The sequence below is a fragment of the Convolutriloba macropyga genome, chromosome 3 (genome assembly GCF_964194025.1).
Source record: "Convolutriloba macropyga chromosome 3, txConMacr16.3, whole genome shotgun sequence".
Taxonomy (NCBI): domain Eukaryota; kingdom Metazoa; phylum Xenacoelomorpha; order Acoela; family Convolutidae; genus Convolutriloba; species Convolutriloba macropyga.
Window position 1 is genome coordinate 57,794,839 of NC_134470.1, and position 21,008 is coordinate 57,815,846.

At 32.5% G+C, this 21,008-nt stretch overlaps 1 protein-coding gene across 7 annotated transcripts in view; it reads left to right on the forward strand.

The window, feature by feature from the left end:
* Positions 1-21,008, forward strand: part of LOC142336308 (uncharacterized) — a 32,425-nt gene that overhangs the window by 8,951 nt on the left and 2,466 nt on the right. For 3 of the 7 annotated variants that reach the window (XM_075385038.1, XM_075385043.1, XM_075385039.1), the window contains exons 2-3: positions 8,500-9,179; positions 9,305-9,455. In XM_075385038.1, coding sequence (XP_075241153.1) covers positions 8,890-9,179; positions 9,305-9,455 — 441 coding nt within the window. In that variant the 5' untranslated portion in view covers positions 8,500-8,889. Of the gene's footprint in view, positions 1-2,175; positions 2,666-2,897; positions 3,040-3,372; positions 3,970-4,179; positions 4,358-8,499; positions 9,180-9,304; positions 9,456-21,008 lie in introns of those variants that run through there. The other 4 variants (XM_075385040.1, XM_075385041.1, XM_075385044.1 and 1 more) reach the window with 4 other exon arrangements.

Consider the following 21,008-nt stretch of genomic DNA (forward strand, 5'->3'; position numbering starts at 1 on the left):
AATTTTGTGAATTTTGTTACTTTTCCATTTTTGTGGTTTTTTTTGCTGTCCTTTTGTAATAGTAGTTTTACAAGTTTTGCAAAAATAACTGCTGATGATTAAAGGAGACGTACATGAGGATTTTGTTTTCTCGCACTGAATATTTTTTAGATTTAGTAGCTTCAACAGTGTGGTTTCGTAAAAATGTTTGTGAAATTTTTTAGTTCAGCTTGTATTCAATGTTATTTTAGTTTTCTGACTTATTGCGTCTCACTAATAACAGTCGCAATTAGTTTTCGAAGAAGTTGCAAGATAAACTGTCGTCTCTTTCATTTGAAAGCTTATGCTGGCTATGAGTTTTGAAAATATATTTTTTAAAAAAAGACAATGGATTTTTGAAATTTGCTAATCTTATTTCTGTTAACTTGTAGCTGAACTTCTCCATAAACAAGTCACTTCCCCTATCTTTTGAAGTACATTTTGCTCTTTATAACGGTTGTTTTCCTCAAATGTTCTTTGTTCTTGGTACAACCAGTTTTCCTGAAATATTCGTGATTTTTGCATATTTGTCGATATTTGAAGGTTTTTGTTTTCTTTTCACAGTATCACAATAATGGGCGGTCTTCAGATCATTTAAAAAAGTGCAATCAAAGATTTTTAATGTTTTTATTGAACAGCATAATGGTTAATTGGCTGGGACATCGTTTTCATCCAATTTTGCCTAATTGCCTGTTATTTTTTCTGTAGCCGTATGACATATCGTGGATAATGAGAAGTCTCAATTATCCACGATATGTGGATAATTGAGACATAAAGGCTCTATAAAAGGATCTCCCAACGATTTCATTTGATGCATAATGTTTCTAATCAGTTTGAAAATAATTCTTTTCAAAAAAGCAATGTTTTATTAAACTTTGCTCTTTCGCTCAATTCTTGTCGACTTGTTACCAAGTCGCATTGAGGAAAAGTCCCATTTTTTTCTAAGGATGTACAGGTTAGTCTTTTCAGTGTAAATTTTATCTGATGCCATTTTGGTTTGGTTATTCATGATTTTCAAAAGGTGAACAAGTTTTGGTCGTAATTAATATTTGTAATTATTTGATTTTTACCGCTGTCTTTTCTGGTAGTCATTTTATGGTAGTCACAGGTCTCATATGTCCTCTAAGGTAGATTGTTTTATTCATTTAATCAATAATATGTTGATATGTTTTTTCTCTTCCTCATATGGTACACAATTAAGTGAAAAATGTAGATGAGCGGGGTCGGGCTTTATGCGCGAACACACATTACCGAGCCTCCTTGTTTGCTTATATTGATGTTGAATACTCTTTTGGCGATATTGTCTCCATACGTCATGATTCTTCATTCCCAACTTTTCAATTCGACCCCAGACTTGCCAAAGTACAAATTTATACATTTTTGCGGTTAATTTTTTTGAGACAAATATTTCTTTTATAGCTGATCAAAAGAAGAGTAGAATCTCTCAGTTTTTCAGGGTTGCTGATCTTCACTATTTTACCCTAATGGCCTCTTAACTTATTTTATAACAAAAAGAGATTAAAGTGTGAAAACACGAAAATTTATTGAAAATCGTTCGTTAGAAACCATGAAAAGAAAATCAGTCGTCAAAGTTAAGCTTTAATTTTTTTTGAAATATCAACGATGGTTTTAGTTTTCGTTGTAATTATAAACTTTCTACCAAATTGCAAATCATTGTTTTTGAGAAAAAAAAATCAAAATTGTTTTAAAAATCGTCCGACATTGTAAAATTTTTTATAGCATCATTAGTTGTGTTTCAAACACTTACGGTTTCTGCTATTGTTTCAGATACAATGGAAACAGTAATCATCTCGAAATACCAGCAGAAAGGACGTATATTCATAAATTTAATCGATTTTCAAAATCGAACATTCTAAAAGTTTTTCATTCGTTTGAGAGTTTTTTAAAACGTGCGTGAAGTCTCAACATTTAAACAAAAGTTGTTATTTTTCTTGTCTCAAAAAAATGGCGTTGTCCATGAATTTAATATGTATAGTCTATTGTTTTGTGATCTTAAAGTTGTCGAAGCTTTTTTTTCCAATATCTATGGTCAGTATCTATTTTCTCAGTTATTTTTTCTGCCCCACAATTTGAAAAATATTTATATAGAGGTTTTTTAGGTTTGCGCAATTTGTTGTTTCATTAATTCAGTTCGCTGAGAGTTGCAGAGTGTAATTGGAATTCAGTTTACACTTTGGTGTCGCTTGAACGAAATATGGGAACAATTTACTCATCTCATGAAATTTGCTTGCAATGTGTTTCATCACGTGAAACTAACTTAAACTTGGTCCTAATTTAAAGTCAGCCCATATTGAAAACCCCCTTTAGCACTCTTATTTGACCCTGTTAGATCAAAAATAATATAAGACCAAAACTACGAACGTAGCAGATGGTTTTTAAGAAGGATCCAAAATTAGGTCAACTTTAGATCTCGCTTTCTGGAACAAACATTGTAACCAAATTATTTTCAAACGCATACACAATTTATCTACAAATTCTCCTTTCATAATAACGCAGTGCGGTGAAATTATAAACTGGTTAATAAATTGTTTAATTCATACACTTATCAGCTTAACTCTGTTCAAAAATTAAATGTGACACAAATTTACTTATTCACGTTTTACGCCCATTTTTGTTATCTACTGTGGTAGGTGTTTTGAGCTTTAATCAATCAAATCCACATAAGCGAAAATCTTCTTAAGAACATTTTGTACCTTTTTTGAGTTTCATTGCAATTTAATGAACTTTGGAGTATTTTTTGATCAAAAACAATTACCTTTTCAAGCATTTTTCTAGTTGTAAGTATCGAACAGAAAGTTGGAAGATTAAAGAAAATTGGCGGCTTGTTTTTATTATTTGGTTGTTTATTTGCTTATCATCAGTAGATAAATTTGCAAATTAAACCAAGAATCAAAACAAACGATAACATTTTGTCAAAAAAGTCTGCGTAAGATTGTTTTTGAAGTTACTTTCTATTTTGCTGAGCTTTCAAATTCAACAGAAAAGATTTTGTCAGGAAAGGTTTGTAATTTTTTAATTTGGGTGATTCAATTGAATGCTTTATTTTGCGGTAATTGTAAAAAAAACTACAGTTGTTCTCTTGAGCGTGGGTTGGTAAATAGATTTTATGTTAGAGCAAGTATTTCTAGGCAAATTTTACAACAAAAGTTGATTTCCCGTTCAGTTGAAATTTGCTTCAGGGAGATGAATACGGAAAATTGAACCTGGTTAACTGCTTTCTATTCCACTTCTTGACTAACGACTTGTTTGCATTGTTTGCTTACAGCATAAATCGAATCCTATTCCTAATTAATATTAGGCAACAAGGTAATGCGCAAATTTTAGCAATTAATACATTTCAGGGTGTTTTGTTGAAGCTAGAAACAGAATTAATTCAAAATCTCTGAAAAACGCCAAAAGCTTTGATGAAGACAGAAGTTATGGAAACAGCGTGCCTCAGTTTAGGCCTGTAAACCTCAGACTCAGTGGCGTGAAGACTTTGCCTCCAGGTCTTGATGTCCCGTCTACCTCCAACAGTTCTGTCTACCTCTGGCATCCAGAACTGGCGACACGTCATCGAGTCTCTGAGTCTTACGTCTACAGACCTAACGGATGTGTTATTTCTATTATTGCTGCGACTACTGAAGACTTCTTAAAAGAGTTGTAGCTTATTTGATATTCGAAGAAAGTTGTCGAAAGTTTTTTTCCCACTACCGCATAGAGTTAGCTCAATCAAAAGCTGTGTAACAATCAAGTAATTGTTTAAAAATAATTTATTGCTAACCGTTGAAACGAAGACAGCAACTAGTTGTTGCAATTCATAATATATTCCAGCTCTTTAAAGGAGACAAATGACGCCATGTAGTTTGGCATTGTTCAGATTATAGCCATGAGAATTCGCTGTTCGCGACTTTTCCTCTCATACAGCGTTGGATTAACCCTAAAATGTAGGTCAGTTATCCAGGCAAATCACGCCGGCTGTCTTCAAAATAAATCAACATTATCGTTGAAACTTTTTGGTTAATTTGATTTTTTTAAAAACAAAAATTTGGGCTTCCCGGTTATTGATTGATTGATTTGCACGTCATTGTTAGTATAATGCTTTGGATGTTTTTTTTAAATATCCATTTTATTCGAAAATTTTCGTTTGTTTGCTCAGTTCCATTATTATTATATTTACCAGATGGCTGATGTTGTTTAGCAAGGATTAAAAGAGCTTTACTACTGTGGTCTTCATTAAGAGCCGAAACTATAAAGCCCTCAACAAAAGAGTGTTTTCTCTTGTTGTTTACCTTTCTCAGTCTAATACTTGCGGCATACCATTTTTGATACCCAAAAGGTCAAGTTTTAGAGCCATTTTTATCTCATTTGGAAACAAAACTACGACTTTCCATAGTTTTCCTTTTCTCTCCTCTGAGTAGAATTTTTGGTTCTTACGTGCGAAATTTTAGATAGCGTGTAATGTAAAATATATACAAGGAGAATCGGTAATGCGCATGTAAACATTATGTTCCCACCCTTCCCAGCGGATAAAGTTTAAACTAACTAAAGTTTAATTAAAATTACCCTCGATGTTATCCTCAATTAATTGTTAACTTGAACATACTCCAGATCTGCTCCATAGTCAGTTGACCAGTAACTAGACCAATTTGTTGGCTTGCAGAATTGACGGTTCTGTCAATTTTCGTCGTTCAGTCAATCATCGTACAGAGTTGTTAATAGTATCATAAGAAAGCTTGTCAAGTATAGAATTTCAATTAGAAAAAGATTCTTTGATTTTTGACTTTTCCGAGGAGTTTAAACTTTTTAGACGTTTAAAATTTTGTGAACGTTAGCCTAACGTCCGTTGTTTTGTTAACATTTTTCGTAAATTTTCTTAACTTTTGATCAATTTTTGCTTATAAAAAATTTTTTAACAATAGTCTCATTGGCTTTTTGTTTAAATATAAAACAAAGTTGCTGAATTGTCTGAACCAACTCTTTTTGCTAAAAATTTGGCTAACTTTTTAAAATTTTGGCACTTTTCATGAAAAGTGGCATCAAATATGCTTATTTGGCCCAATTTGTCTAGTTTGACCTTTCGCGGAGACATGAAAACGGCTAAAAAAATATTCGTTTATTCAGAAAAGGAGCTTCTTTATCTCCTGTTCCTAAGAAAGTGTTCTGGAACTAACATTTTAGCGGTTTTTTTGATAGTTATCAAAAATGCATCATTTGTTTTTAAAATTATTAAGATTATTGTTTGCCAAAGATCGGTCACACAATTAATTGGAAATTGAAAGAATTACGCTTTTTTAACAGCCGTGCAGCGATAGCAAGGGGCCAATTGTGGTCTCTTCGTTGACTTTTGCAATGAAAAAGGAATAGGATTTCATTTGGGGTCTGTACTTTCAAAATTATTTTTTGCATTTTTCATTCCATTTACAGGCAAGTCTGTTTTCATTTAACGTTTCAAATATTAAGAGTTCCATTTATGTTCAAATGAGGTCAAATGAATAAATATTGTCTTTTCCGAGTCAAGATCGTGGTTTTTATGGCTCCGACAAAATGTTTTCGTATATCTTTAATGAATTCTTGAGGTTTTCTATTATGTGATATTCTTTTTTTAGTCTTATGACTGAGTCTAATTCATCAAATTTCTTATTCGGTATCTAAGGAACTTATAAAAAAAACTATTGAATGCTTTCATTTCATACATAACCTCTATAAGTATCCAAAATTCATCATTTATTTTTGATATAATGACTTTCTTGGTCAAATTAGCTATTTCGGTAATAATTGAAAAATGTTTTTGTTTTAGTGCACCGGAAGCAATTGCACGTCCATTTTGGCCCAGTTGTGGGTTATAAAATAAAGTTGCTGAATTGTCTGAACCAACTCTTTTTTCTAAAAATTTGGCTAACTTTTTAAAATTTTGGCACTTTTCATGAAAAGTGGCATCAAATATGCTTATTTGGCCCAATTTGTCTAGTTTGACCTTTCGCGGAGACATGAAAACGGCTAAAAAAAATATTCGTTTATTCAGAAAAGGAGCTTCTTTATCTCCTGTTCCTAAGAAAGTGTTCTGGAACTAACATTTTAGCGGCTTTTTTGATAGTTATCAAAAATGCATCATTTGTTTTTAAAAATATCAAGATTATTGTTTGCCAAAGATCGGTCACACAATTAATTGGAAATTGAAAGAATCTCGCTTTTTTTAACAGCCGTGCAGCGATAGCAAGGGGCCAATTGTGGTCTCTTCGTTGACTTTTGCAATCAAAAATGAATAGGATTTCATTTGGGGTCTGTACTTTCAAAATTATTTTTTGCATTTTTCATTCCATTTACAGGCAAGTCTGTTTTCATTTAACGTTTCAAATATTAAGAGTTCCATTTATGTTCAAATGAGGTCAAATGAATAAATATCGTCTTTTCCGAGTAAAGATCGTGGTTTTTATGGCTCCGACAAAATGTTTTCGTATATCTTTAATGTATTCTTGAGGTTTTCTAGCATTTGATATTCTTTTTGTAGTCTTATGACTCAGTCTAATTCATCAAATTTCTTATTCGGTATCTAAGGAACTTACAAAAAAACTATTGAATGCTTTCATTTCATACATAACCTCTATAAGTATCCAAAATTCATCATTTATTTTTGATATAATGACTTTCTTGGTCAAATTAGCTATTTCGGTAATAATTGAAAAATGTTTTTTGTTGTAGTGCACCGGAAGCAATTGCACGTCCATTTTGGCCCAGTTGTGGGTTTTTACAATTTGAAATATGTTTGGATTACAAAGGGGCGCTATACTTTTAAAATGTATGTTTTTGCCTTTTTTGAATGATTGTTTGACACCGAAAAAGCCAATGGAACTACATGGTAAATGAACGACGTGCAAATGACAGACAGGGGAACTACATGGTATATTCAGCGAAAATCTTATGGTTATATTGGCTTCAACAAAGTTTGCGTGACCTTGTTTGTGAAACTTTTGAGTTCTACCTGTCTTTGTTGTTGTTTTTTAATCTTTTGACTTAGTTTAATGGCATGTCTAATCTGATTCCTAAGCAATAACAACTCAATTTGTTAACTATGTTTAGTGGAAAGTTTATGATTATAATGGCTTATGGTTTTTGAAAAAAATGTTTTCTAATGTAGGGTTTTTTTTCTGATCTACCGCTTTTATTTTTGTTTCGGTCACCTTTTAGCGTAGTCTCAGCTGTGAGAGGGGCAAATACTCTATCAGGTGAATTGGAGTTTAGTGCTCATTGCTGTTTTTTTTAATTTAAATATTGGTTTCGTTTGGCTTTGATACTAAGAGTGTTCATAACTTTTTGAAATGTTTTTGAACATTTTCAAATTTTTGATATCTTTTGCTGTCTTGTCCGATTATCACCTTTTTGGCAAGTCACATATCATTTTAATGGCGTCAAAAGAAGGCACAATCGATTCTATTTAAGGTTTTTTTATATAAAAAAACTATTATTATTTTATAGGCTTCGACACCGTTTGCTCGCAAAATTGAATTGACTTTATACCAAAACTTGAACTGAATTGTTAAAAAATATGAAGCTTTTGTGCCTCAATTTATCGGCCCGTGAAAAATGAGAAATGTGATCAAGTATTTCCAGCGATCAGTATAGTTTTTCAAGAGCTCTCCCTTGGCACCAAGAAAGATGTCTATTGGCATAAGAGGAGTCGACCTGGTATAAAATTCCTAACCCCCATTTCATCGAGGATTGGACGAATAGTACATAATTTTTATTTCGGGGTTTGCTGATTTTGGTAAACTTTCCTGTGTCTGCTTGTTACGTTATAATTTATTAGCCTTCAGTTAGTGAAATTGGATTTAACTGACTACTCACTTTATTTCTGGAGGACTTTATTTCCGTTTTCTGTACCACTTCGCGAATTTTACTTCCGTTAATTTTGTCCAAATCATCAGTTGATACAAAGATACGTGTTTTTTTAAAGAAGGAAAACTGTCTGCTTTATAGTTTACTTTTGATCTGTTAAAATTTACGTAATTTCAGATAATTTGATGTGATAATATAAGTTTGAGAAGTTCATCCACATGTTCTGAACTTCAAATTATTTCAATTCTTTTCAGAAGAGGCTAATATTGAACTTCCAAAATGCTGCTTAATAGCACAGAAAGAACATATATTTACAACCTTTTTGAGTTTGAAATTGATTTTTGAATTGGTCTTCAAGAACTACTGTCCGGTTACTGCGTTTCCTATTTTTAATTTTGTGAATTACTTTAGAGAAATCATGGCTCCTGAAAGTTCGTGGTCGCTTTCAAGTGTAATTCAACAGCACGTTCTCGCATCTTATGACTTTTACTTCAAATTTTCAAAGAGGAACATCTTTTGTGTGTGAACTTTAATTTGAGAGTGTGTTTATTTTTTATTCCGTTTGGTTGTTCATCGTAAACAAAAGCTAAAACAAATTCTTTTGTACCTTCAAAGGAAACTTAATTGTTATTTTGTTTGTTTTAGACACCACATAAACAATCGGACTGCTTTTAAAGCACTTTCGCAACAACACAAAGAGACGCAAAGTTGGCGACTTGAAGACTTCTCCAAATCATCTTTGAAGTTCAAACTGAGACAAAGGGAAAAGTTGGAAAAATTCATTACAAATATTTCAAAAAATTACATTACAAATACATTCTTTGTAAGAGAAAGTACAACTGACTTGTTTACATTTGCTGTTATTTACAAGTTTACTTTTGTATCATCCCAGTTGTAAGTTAAACTACGGAACCGTAAATTTGTCCCATATTTTCCCTAATTATTAATTGCTAAGTTCGTTAGTGTGGTAGAGTTGTTTGTTACCATAACTACTGAACCGTAGTTGGTTAAACGTTGCCACAGTTGTCCATAGCCATGACTATTGACTCGTACCAGTGCCATGATCTTTCTATGGCTTCATCGGCGTCTTTATCGCCGTTGGTTCTCGCGAGTAACTCCTCCTCACCTCAGCCCGGATCTCCCCTCGTCAAGTCCAACGGATCTCCCAATTCTGGAACCGGCAACTCTTCGAGTTCCTCAAACATCGGGGGTTCCTCGTCTTCCTCTGGGGGCAATGGAGTGAGCTCAGGTGGGAAACCCAGAATGGTAATCGATTGGACCGAGTGGGAGGCTGAGATCTTGATGACAGAATACGAAACTCACAGGTATGTTCGTTCATGTGATTGCTTGTTCACGCTGTCATCAACCGCGGGAATTAACAGAGACTTCCCAAATATAGTTTTCCGTTGAAATGAGTATTAACGTCGTTAAATATCTCATCTTGTTTCAGATGTCTGTGGGATCCGAGCCATCCGAACTACCACAGTAACAACGAGAGAACCCAGGCCTACGTTAAGATCCTTGAGAAACTGGGTCAGGACAAGTTCAACATCACTGACATTAAGAAGAAGATCAACTCCATCAGAACTCAGTTCAATCAGGTACTACTCTCCTTCTTCAGCTTCGGGTCACGGTTTTTGTAAATGTGGTTGAGAGTCTCTCCCCGCTCCTGTGTTAAGAGCTTCCCCTCCCGCCATGCACTCGCGCACAATTACAAATTATGTTTTATCACATAGCTCGTTATTACGTGATTAACACCTATGGTCCTGGGTTCCGAACAATGCTCAACAGCGAAACTGGGAGGGGGCATAAACAGAAAGAACGGAACTTTTACAATGATCAAGTTCTCATTTTGTTGAGTCAGCTTATAGTGGCAGCCTTTTGAGAAGCATTATTGTTGGACCTCTTTCTCTACTTGTCCAAAATTAATTCCCATGCGTTATGTAACGCGCTTCTTTGTACAATAAAGAACTTGAGCATTAAGGTCGTAAAATGTGTATATGCGGTAAACTAAGGTAGGAGCGAAAGTAGAGTTGGTCACACTAAATTTTCTTTTTATTCTGCCCAAACAACGACCTGATTTGGTCCTCGACCTTAGTGGGTTCAGTTCCTACTAAAGTAAAAGAACGCAATGTGTCGATCTGAATAATGGTGTTCAATCTAGCCGGTTAAAAATAAACTGCGATGTACGACAAAGTTCCATTCTAGGTGCTCTTCTTTTTGCAATATATAATAACGACTTATCATCTGTCTGTAAAAATTTGAAGATCATACTTGTCAGTATGTGGCTAGAACAAAACAAAATAGTACTTAATTTCAAAAAGAACTGTCCAACTTAGCTTCAAAACCAATACTTTAATCACTGTTTCAAGTTCAATAATGAATTTATTAAACTAGAGCTTGTTTCCAAACATTTAGCCTTACAATTGGACAACCAGTTCTGCTTTAAAAGTCACATCATTTACGTTGTAAACAGACCATCTAAGCAATGTGGAATCTTATCTAAATTGAGATATTTCGTACCCCGCTGTCAATTGATTAAATATTATAGTACTAATGTTTTTCCTATAATCCAATACGGTACCTTAGTTTACTGTTGTTGTTTTAGCTACTATTCTCTAAAACCATAATACTTACTTCAGAAAAAGGTTTTGAAAACTATTTATTTCAGAGCAAATATCGATAGCCGCAATGGCATTCCTCAATCTTTTTTAAATCCGTTTTCGAATTGTATATTTATCAGCTGTTCAAATTTGTTTTAAATGCAATCAATAAACAGCCTACACGATTGTTTTGCAATAACATTTTTGATGTGAAAAGTTGTGAGAGGGATACGCGTAGAAAAATATGCAATTGCTTAATGAACCTTGTTTCAAACTACAAATACAAAGGCGCTCAATGAGACTGCTTGGTGCCAAATTGTAGAATAAGTTAAAGGTTATCGAAATTGTTCATGGCTGGATAAGGCATCGAACAATGAAATAACCGAGTTCTCTCATGGAATTAAACCTTCTTTGGTAGGCACTAGGAGCTTACAAATCTCATTTTTAATTATTTAGACTGATGTTTCCGTTGAATATCTTTCAGTAATCTTTTGCGTTGATACTAGAAAAATTCTAAGGCGTCTTATAAAAGAGACCTTTTATGTCTCGTTATCTGTCGCTGTTGTTTCTCGCGCTGTAATTATGTTCCAGAAAAAGCGAAATAGTTTCTTTTTCTTTCTTTTGTTTATGAATTAACCATATATTCATAAAATGATTGATGGCCCTCAAACGAAATGTTTAACAATCATTTTGGTCCTGATGTTTTTTGTTTTTTGTTTTTTTTTTTAATTTACCATTCTTTCACTAAGTCTTACTGTTAATTTACCAAAAGTTGATTGTTTCTAAATTACTGGGTAGGCTTAATTTAATAGAGTAAATAGCATGATTGTGTAATAGATTCGTGATTTTTGTTTTTTTTTTTGTAGTTCGATAACTATCAAAACTAAAAGCTAGTTCAACGCTAAATAATTGTGACTAGTTGCTCAATTGTCTATTTTATTGACAATTTTGTTTAGGTTTTACCAACTTTAATTCGAAAAGTTTTTAAAAAATAGAAATCAGTTTTGTTGTGCTTATTTTCTATTTTTTGGTGCGCTTTGTCTTCTTTTTAAGGGTGCGAAACAGAGTAAAATTGAAATTGTGTAAAAACGAAAATGCTTTAAACGAACCATAGAAAATTTTTGAAGCTGCCGTTTTCTACCTGGAAGCCAGAAACACAATTTTATTTAAGACCGGAGCTCACATAAAATGCGGCGCATTAAATCGGAATTAAAGGCAAGTGTTTTTGAATTTTAATCAACAGCTCATCGGAATTGAATTTTCCCGAGCGTGTTTTACTGTATGGATGTAGTTTGGAAATATTCAGCCGTTTCATTGTAAATAAAAATGGTTTCAAGTTTCATGTATTTGTAGCCGTAAAAACTTAGCAAAGCAAAAAAACTTTTGTTCTTAAAAAAGCTCTTTTTGCTGCTTGACGTTGCCAAGAAGAGTTTTTTGAGGATTGATCTTTCTTTTGCATATATATTTTTACCGAGTTTTCACTTTTTGAGACCAAACATCTAAAATTTTTTAGATCAATCTGGACTTGGACATCTAGAATTTATTAGCGCCTCAAAATTTTCACAAAGTGAAAGCAATTAGTAACTTACTTTTCAATAACGATTTTGCTTCATTAAACATAGTTTCAGCAGTTAGTTCCAAGAAAGAGTTTAAAAGGAAAAGAAAGGTTTTGCCGCGCAACTGTTTAATTGATCTGTCTATCGTTTTGTTTTCATTTGTTTTCCTTGTCTCTTTACACCCCCGCTTGTAAAGCAGATAGAATATTGTTGCATTTGATTGAAATGCTTGTAAAAATATGGATAAACGACTTGCACATGTTAGATTGAACTGAATTGACGTCTAGACGTTACCAGTGCACCAAAATATTTACAATATCTTCATTTTTTAAATAAATTTTAATGATAGCAATTATTAATAATGTCAAATTTTGTTTAATGTAGCGACTTCATTCATCAAAGCCCATATAGAAAGAGATTGTGAGAAATATCATAGAATAAATTTTAACTGAAAAGTGAACAAATTAGACGAACGTTTTTGCCGTGCAGTCATTGAAGAACTACCGATGTCAAAGGCCTGAATGTGATATTAGTAGGAAACTGTTTCATATTATATTTGGAAACAAATTTTCTCATTCCCAAAATTTTATCTTCCATAGCTCCTTTTTAAATGATAGCTGACGCAAAATCATTCAAATGAAATAGAATTTAAATATTAACCCACATATTGGTGTATTGGTAAAAAGCGGTGGTTTTTCTCCAAGTTTGTTACTTTTGAGCTAAGTCAACCGTTATTGGTCTGTGCTTGCAAAAACATGCACTAATTTGATGATTGGCTATGAAGAAAGAAAAGGCGTGATTGAATGTCCAACATAACTTATTAAATTTTATGAATCATAGCTAGCATTGAACACACCGCCATCGTCGACAGTCATTACTCAAATTACAGTTATTGCGAAAGTCGTCACAATCGATTCATTCAATGAAAAATTGCTGGCTAGATCAATAAATCTGTGCAAACGATGCAAAATAGCAACTTGCGTGTTTGTGCGTGATAATGTTGCAAAATTATGCAGTTCATTAATCAGTTTTTCTTAATTAGTTGCTCTGTAAATCTGTTTGAGAGACGACCACTCAATTTATGCTCTGCATGAATGATTTTGTGATTCACGCGACGTCTTATTCAGAGCAACGTAAATGTTGTAGATCATAAGAAGTTATGAACTAACAGACAAATATTGATACAAATATGTAGGGCCTACTAGATAATTGGCGGGTTTTTCTTGTAAACGTTCATCAAAATACTTTGAGAGGATTGGAGAATATTGGCACAATAACTTTCGAAAAATTTAATCCATTTTCTTTCAAAAATTTGAAAGAGTAGATGCTTTCCGCGAAATTTTGCTCTATTAAGATTTTAAATAGCAATTGGATTTGAAATTATCGTTGACAATGCGTGGATTAACGAATAAACAGTTTGAAACGGTTCTAGGAAATAAATCCCCGAGGAAAAACATAATTTAAGATAATAAATAAACCTCCAAGTAAATAAACCTCCATTTTAAATTTTAATTTTGGTCGTGGTAATTTGTTTGGTTCTGATAGCGAGGCATGGCCAAGCTCTTTAATAGTCAAGTAGGTTTTTTCCGTGAGTTTTTTTTTTTTTGAAGCCGGTTTAAAACAGGCATCTGTTGGTCGAATCTTTGCTGTAATGTTGCACAGGCAAAACATCCTATTATTTTTCTGATATTTTAGTTTGAAGTTTCTTGTCTTCTGACGCCAATGTTTTAATGCATAGCTTCTAGTTGTTTAAAATGTCAACGTGTCACATTTTATTAAACAAACACAAAATGATAAAGCTACAGATGTACAATTGCATGTGTTAGTTTTAGCAATTGACCGCCAACGTAACAAGGAGGCTCGGTAATGTGCGTTCGCACATTAAGTTCCGACCCCGCTCATCTATATTTTTCACTGAATTGTCTGCCAAATGAGGAAGAGATAAAAAATATAACATATCAACATATCGTTCAATAAACCACTAAAAGAATAAAACAATCTACTCTAGAGGGCCTATGAGACCTGTGGCTACCATAATATGACTACCAGAAAAGACGGCAATAAAAATCAAATAGTTACAAATATTAATTACGACCAAAATTCCTTGTCCGTTTTTTGAAAACCATAATAATCAAATCAAAATGGCATCAGATAAAATTTATACTAAGAAGATTAACCGCCACTTTTTTGGAACAAAATATGGGACTTTTCCTCAATGCGACTTGGCAACAAGTCGACTAGAAATGAGCAAAAGGGGCAAAGTTTAATAAAACATTGCTTTTTTTTAAAAAAAAAGAATTAAATTCGAACTGATTAGAAACGTAACGCATCAAATGAAATCATTGAGAGAGTCTTTTATACCTCAATAGAGATCGACTGAGGCCTTTAATTATTCAAGATATGTCCTACGACTACAAAAAACGACAAGTAAAGGAAAAACTAAAAATTTGCACGAAAAATTATGCACGAGAACGATGTGCCCCCCAATCAATTAAATATCAAATTGATCACTGAAAACAATGAAAATCTTCGTTTGTATTTATTGAAGGTAACAAAATTTGTAAATCAAATGACGCCCATTATTGTGATACTGTGAAAAGAGAACGAAAACCTTCAAAAAAGGGGCAAATATGCAAAAATCACGAAAATTGGTTTTATGAAAACTGGTTTTTCCGAGAAGAAAGACCGTTGGAGGAAAATAAAACCGTTATGAAGAGCAAATTGTATTTCAATAGATAAATGATGTCAATTATATAGAGAGATGCTTAGCTACAATTTAACTGAAATAAAATTGGCAGATCTCAAAATCTATCTCTCTTTATTAAAAACGTATTTTCAAAATTCATAGCCAACAAAAGCTTTCGACTAAAAGAGTAGACAGTTTGAGAGAATACAAACCGAGAGAATATAACATCTTCATTTGCCTCTCCTTTGACCATCATAACGTCTTTTTTTTTAAACGACTATCACAAATTGACAACAAAAAGAAGCACAAAAACTGAAAAGTATCTAAACTTCACAAAATTCTTCTGAAACAAATTGTCTAAGTCCTGAAGGTATCATTTAAAACGTTTAAACAACGGAAAAAATATTATTTGATTCAACAAAATTGTTAAAAGAGCTCTAAATAATGAGGCTAATTTACGAAAATGATACAACATTGTATAATACGAAAAAAAACGCAAACCAGAACAAAAAGGGATAAGTTGAAGAATACTATTACTCTTGTTTAGAAATTTAATTCGAAAGTCAAAGCAACCATTAGCTATTTACCGATAGCAGTTATTAAGTTCATTTGTTTATCTATAGTTGGCCACTGAGACCTTTAATTACACAATATTTAGCATATGACAACAAAAACTAACAACAAATAAAGAGCAAAAATATAAAACTCTACCAATTTCTGCAAGAGAACGGTGTCGCAGCCCTTCAAACCATATGTTATGAAAACAAAAAATATGTTCAATTTCAAATGTTGTAAAGGTTTTTTCAGTTAGATTGTTAAATAATATTACAATTTACAATAAAAAACAACAGCAAAAATGGGAAATTATGCACAAAAATCAGAAAATTTTGTATGAAAACTGGTAGTACCAAAAGCAACAAAAGCTTCTGTTAAAACAATCAACCACAAAATTATTTTGTATTCTATACGGAGATTGAGCTGTACTTACTGAGAATAAACAAAATGTTGACTAAAATAATATAAAAAATTGACAAGTTCAAAAAATCACAGAAATTTCCTTAAAACAAATACATTCAATAACATAAGACACATTAGGTAACTACCGAATGAATAGAAAAGGTTCAGTTGCGCCTCTTGAGGAAGAAATTTTGATCTTAGTGGTTAAATTTAAAAATGAGACTGCCAAAAATTGAAGGCAAAAGACAAGAATTCAGTTAAATTTTACTTAAACTCTTTCTCAAAGCCATAAAAACCATTTGTTTCTCTGAAAACAAACTGTATCTACATTTGGCCTCAAATTGCCGAGCAAAAATTTATGAGCAAAAGGGGCAAAGTTTATTAAAACATTGCTTTTTTAAAAAAAAATTAAATTCAATTGATTAGAAACCTTACGCATCAAATGAAATCATTGAGAGAGTCTTTTATACCTCAATAGAGATCGACTGAGGCCTTTAATTATTCAAGATATGTCATTCGACTACAAAAAACGACAAGTAAAGGAAAAAACTAAAAATTTGCACGAAAAATTATGCACGAGAACGATGTGCCCCCCCAATCAATTAAATAATAAATTCATCACTGAAAACAATAAAAATCTTCGTTTGTATTTATTGAAGGTAACAAAATTTGTAAATCAAATGACGCCCATTATTGTGATACTGTGAAAAGAGAACGAAAACCTTCAAAAAAGGGGCAAATATGCAAAAATCACGAAAATTGGTTTTATGAAAACTGGTTTTTCCGAGAAGAAAGACCGTTGGAGGAAAATAAAACCGTTATGAAGAGCAAATTGTATTTCAATAGATAAATGATGTCAATTATATATAGAGATGCTTAGCTACAATTTAACTGAAATAAAATTGGCAGATCTCAAAATCTATCTCTTTATTAAAAACATATTTTCAAAATTCATAGCCAACAAAAGCTTTCGACTAAAAGAGTAGACAGTTTGAGAGAATACAAACCGAGAGAATATAACATCTTCATTTGCGTCTCCTTTGACCATCGTAACGTCTTTTTTTTTAAACGACTATCACAAATTGACAACAAAAAGAAGCACAAAAACTGAAAAGTCTCTAAACTTCACAAAATTCTTCTGAAACAAATTGTCTAAGAACGGAAAAAATATTATTCGATTCAACAAAATTGTTAAAAGAGCTCTAAATAATGAGGCTAATTTACGAAAATGATACAACATTGTATAATACGAAAAAAAACGCAAACCAGAACAAAAAGGGATAAGTTGAAGAATACTATTACTCTTTTTTAGAAATTTAATTCGAAAGTCAAAGCAACCATTAGCTATTTACCGATAGCAGTTATTAAGTTCATTTGTTTATCTATAGTTGGCCACTGAGACCTTTAATTACACAATATTTAGCATATGACAACAAAAACTAACAACAAATAAAGAGCAAAAATATAAAACTCTACCAATTTCTGCAAGAGAACGGTGTCGCAGCCCTTCAAACCATATGTTATGAAAACAAAAAATATGTTCAATTTCAAATGTTGTAAAGGTTTTTTCAGTTAGATTGTTAAATAATATTACAATTTACAATAAAAAACAACAGCAAAAATGGGAAATTATGCACAAAAATTAGAAAATTTTGTATGAAAACTGGTAGTACCAAAAGCAACAAAAGCTTCTGTTAAAACAATCAACCACAAAATTATTTTGTATTCTATACGGAGATTGAGCTGTACTTACTGAGAATAAACAAAATGTTGACTAAAATAATATAAAAAATTGACAAGTTCAAAAAATCACAGAAATTTCCTTAAAACAAATACATTCAATAACATAAGAGACATTAGGTAACAACCGAATGAATAGAAAAGGTTCACTTGCGCCTCTTGAGGAAGAATTTTTGATCTTAGTGGTTAAATTTAAAAATGAGAATGCCAAAAAAATTGAAGGCAAAAGACAAGAATTCAGTTAAATTTTACTTAAACTCTTCCTCAAAGCCATAAAAACCCTTTGGTTCTCTGAAAACAAACTATATCTACATTCGGCCTCCAATTCACGTAAATTAGAGCTGTCATTAACGGTGCCGTGAGTAAAAATTATGTCAGTATTTAACACTAAAAAAACAAAAGCAAATTACTTTGAAAAAAGGCAGCATCAAAATAAAAACCAAAAAGTCTCTGGTTCTAAGAATCCATGATATTGTCGCAATATTGGCTAGTGCTATTTTTGAAATTAGGGTGTCTGTGTCAACGTTTCTAGGTCACTAAGTCTGGCAAACTTTAACGAAGTGGACCAAAAAGGCATATTTTTTGCCATTTTTGATGAAAAAAGTTTGAATTTTGAAAAATTTATCGAAAATTTTATCCATAAAAAACTTCAATCAAACAATTCAGCAACGCTGTTTTATCTCTAATGGTAACAACAACACTCTGCCGTTAAAAATTTTAATTTATTTTGAACTATATTAGCGAATTTGTGCCAAATTTTAGCAAAAATTACTGAAAATGTGAACAAAAACAGTCGACTGTTCACAAAACTTTAAACCTCGATAACTCCCTGTAAAAAACGAAAATCGAAAAAATCTTTTTTTTATTCCGTATTCTACGCTGGACGGTCTTTTCAATGATACCACTCACAATTCTCTACGATGAATATATCGATCGGCCAAAATTGACTGAACAAAAAAAACCCAGTTGAGTATATAGTTCCTCCTCCCCACTAAAGTGGGGGTCGGAACAAAAAGCGTCGATTTTAGAGGAGTCCGAATTTATGTATTAAAGCAACCCACGATGCAGCAATAACAGTTGAAAAAGTTATGGATGAGGTAAAGTGCTAACGCCCTATAAATACTAGGGAAGTCTCAAGCAGTGGCCTAATATTGTTGTTTTGAATATAATACAAGGTTAAAGAATGGCCGATGTTGTTGGGCTAATTATTAGAAGTGTCAAGAAACAACTCTGTCGAAATGGAACTGTTGTGATTACAATAGGAGCTCATTAAATACATAACTAAACAATTTTACTGCCTTCTTGAGGGTGTTGAACACTTAAGCTTCACCTCGCATAGATAAAATCTCGATCGCAATAAAATTTTTGTGATAACATTCAAAAAGCGCGTTAGACTCACCAATAAAGATTGAGACAAATACCTTATACCGATTCATGAAAAGTTTTTCCCTCTAGGTTTTAGTTCGTAGTAACCATACATGTAGTTTATTGTGCAAGTATCTAAATAAACACAGGGATCTTTGATCAAAGGCTTCGATTCATAACATTCTTCTAAGGATCTCAAAAGACAAAAACGAAGAATGATTACCATAAATAATAGAAAAGACAATGTAGTTACAACAAGTTTTTCAGGAATCTTCTTTTCCATGAATTATGTTGCTCTTGAATTGATTGATGAAAAATTTATTTATTTTTAATTTCTTTCGATATTTTATCGTTTTTTCATTGACTGTTTTAAGAGGGATCCAAGGCACATTGCTCGTAGTATATTTTGTGGAAATATATTACATCGTAAAAGATTTTTTGAAGTTTTTGCATGCAAAAAACACTTTAAAAATTGATCTCAGAATCTATTCACTGACATTCGGTGGAGGAAAAAAGCGTGAAGTTTCTTACGCAATTAATTTGAAATTGTTTGTTCAACGATTGCGTGTTGCGTGTTCTGGGAATTTTGCCAACTTCAATTTGTGCCGGTGTCGGCCTTTTCACTTTGAAGTTATTGAGAAATGGAATCATATTTTGGAATCACATTTGTATTCTCTTTGTCACAGGTGGCTGGCTAATCGTATTCCAAACAGACGTTAGAACTACATTGAAAATATATGCTTTTCCTTGTATTTCTATGTATTATTTATTCATCTCAGCATCAGATGTAAATGAATTTTACATCAAAATTGGTTGCAATTTAAAATTAATTTTTTATTGTCATTTCTCAGTCCGTGCAAGCTCAGTATTGCCAAAGATAAATTTTAAAATCTTCAATTTTCATTTTTTCAGTTTGGTTTGTTTCGTTTTTAAATAATCGTATATTTAATTTGACAACGTGGTTGTATCTCGCAGCATTTGGCATTGATCAAACTATGACGCATTTATAGGTTTATCTGCCGTTAGAAATTGTTCGAATAAATTTGATTTAAAAATTGTGATAACTTTGGACGTTAGTGTAATAAATGGCTCCAATTGTAACTGGTTGCTTAAAGCGAGTTGGTGGTAAGGAACAAGCGTTAGATCAGTCACTCCAAATTAACCAGAATGAAGTGGTTTCTGCTAAAGTCGGAGTAAGTTTGTATATAATTGAAATCTATAATTATTGGTTTTAGATGTTAGAACAACGCAATGTCAATGTTATTCGCTGAATTCCGAGAAACTAAAATTACAGTTTTTGATTTAGTTGGAATATGAACATTTTTTCCATCGTAATGTTTCCTTCAAGTTTTTTTTGACCGGATGTGGTCTAAGGTAGAAGTTCTTATCCTATTTGTTTTAAATGAAAATCTTATCTATTTTTTCCTAAAGACTTGGTTTCTAAGTTTTTTTTGGTAGAATTTTTGCTCTGTTTTGTTTTTGACCCTCTAGGTGACCTCTTTTCTGAATGTGACTATAATGAGGTCATCCATATCACACAAGCAAAACAACTGAAAACAAACTTTTAAAATATTAATCCAATCGTTTGTTTGCTTAAACTGACATGTGTCAATGTTAATTTTAAATTGCAAGCTCACAAAGCTACCCAAAATGTTTGGATTGTTAATCTGCAGATGTGAAATTTACACTGATCGAAACTGTGATGCAATATAATCAATAGAAACGTCTATATATTAGACTGGTCAGCGCTTTCAAATAGATCGATTAGAACTTGAATAAGTGTAGGTTATGTGACTCTGCTTGAAGTCACCGAGAACTTCTGCCGGTTATCGAGAACAGCGTAGCTGAAAATTCAATGTTTTTTCTGCAGTCATGTAGCTTGGCTTACTTCACGCAACTTGTAAGATTTGAAAATGCCGAAAGCTTATAGAAGGCAACTTCTGCCTGTGTTTATAGGACATTCTGGCATTAAGGAAAATTTTTCGGGTGTGGTATACTGGGAAGGAGTCCACAAGGCTGGCAATTTAAACGCATTAAAACGCACAAGTTCTGGCACTTCAGACTTTTAGCATTTTTGAACTTGTGCGTTTAAATTGCCAGCCTTGTGGACTCCTTCCCAGTAGACCACACCTGGAAAATTTTCTTTAATTTACCTATTTTTTTAAATTTAACACCATGTGACGGCTCATAATATTTCCTCTTTGAAGTCTGTTTTAACAAAGGAGTGCTTTTGTATGGATTTGGCAT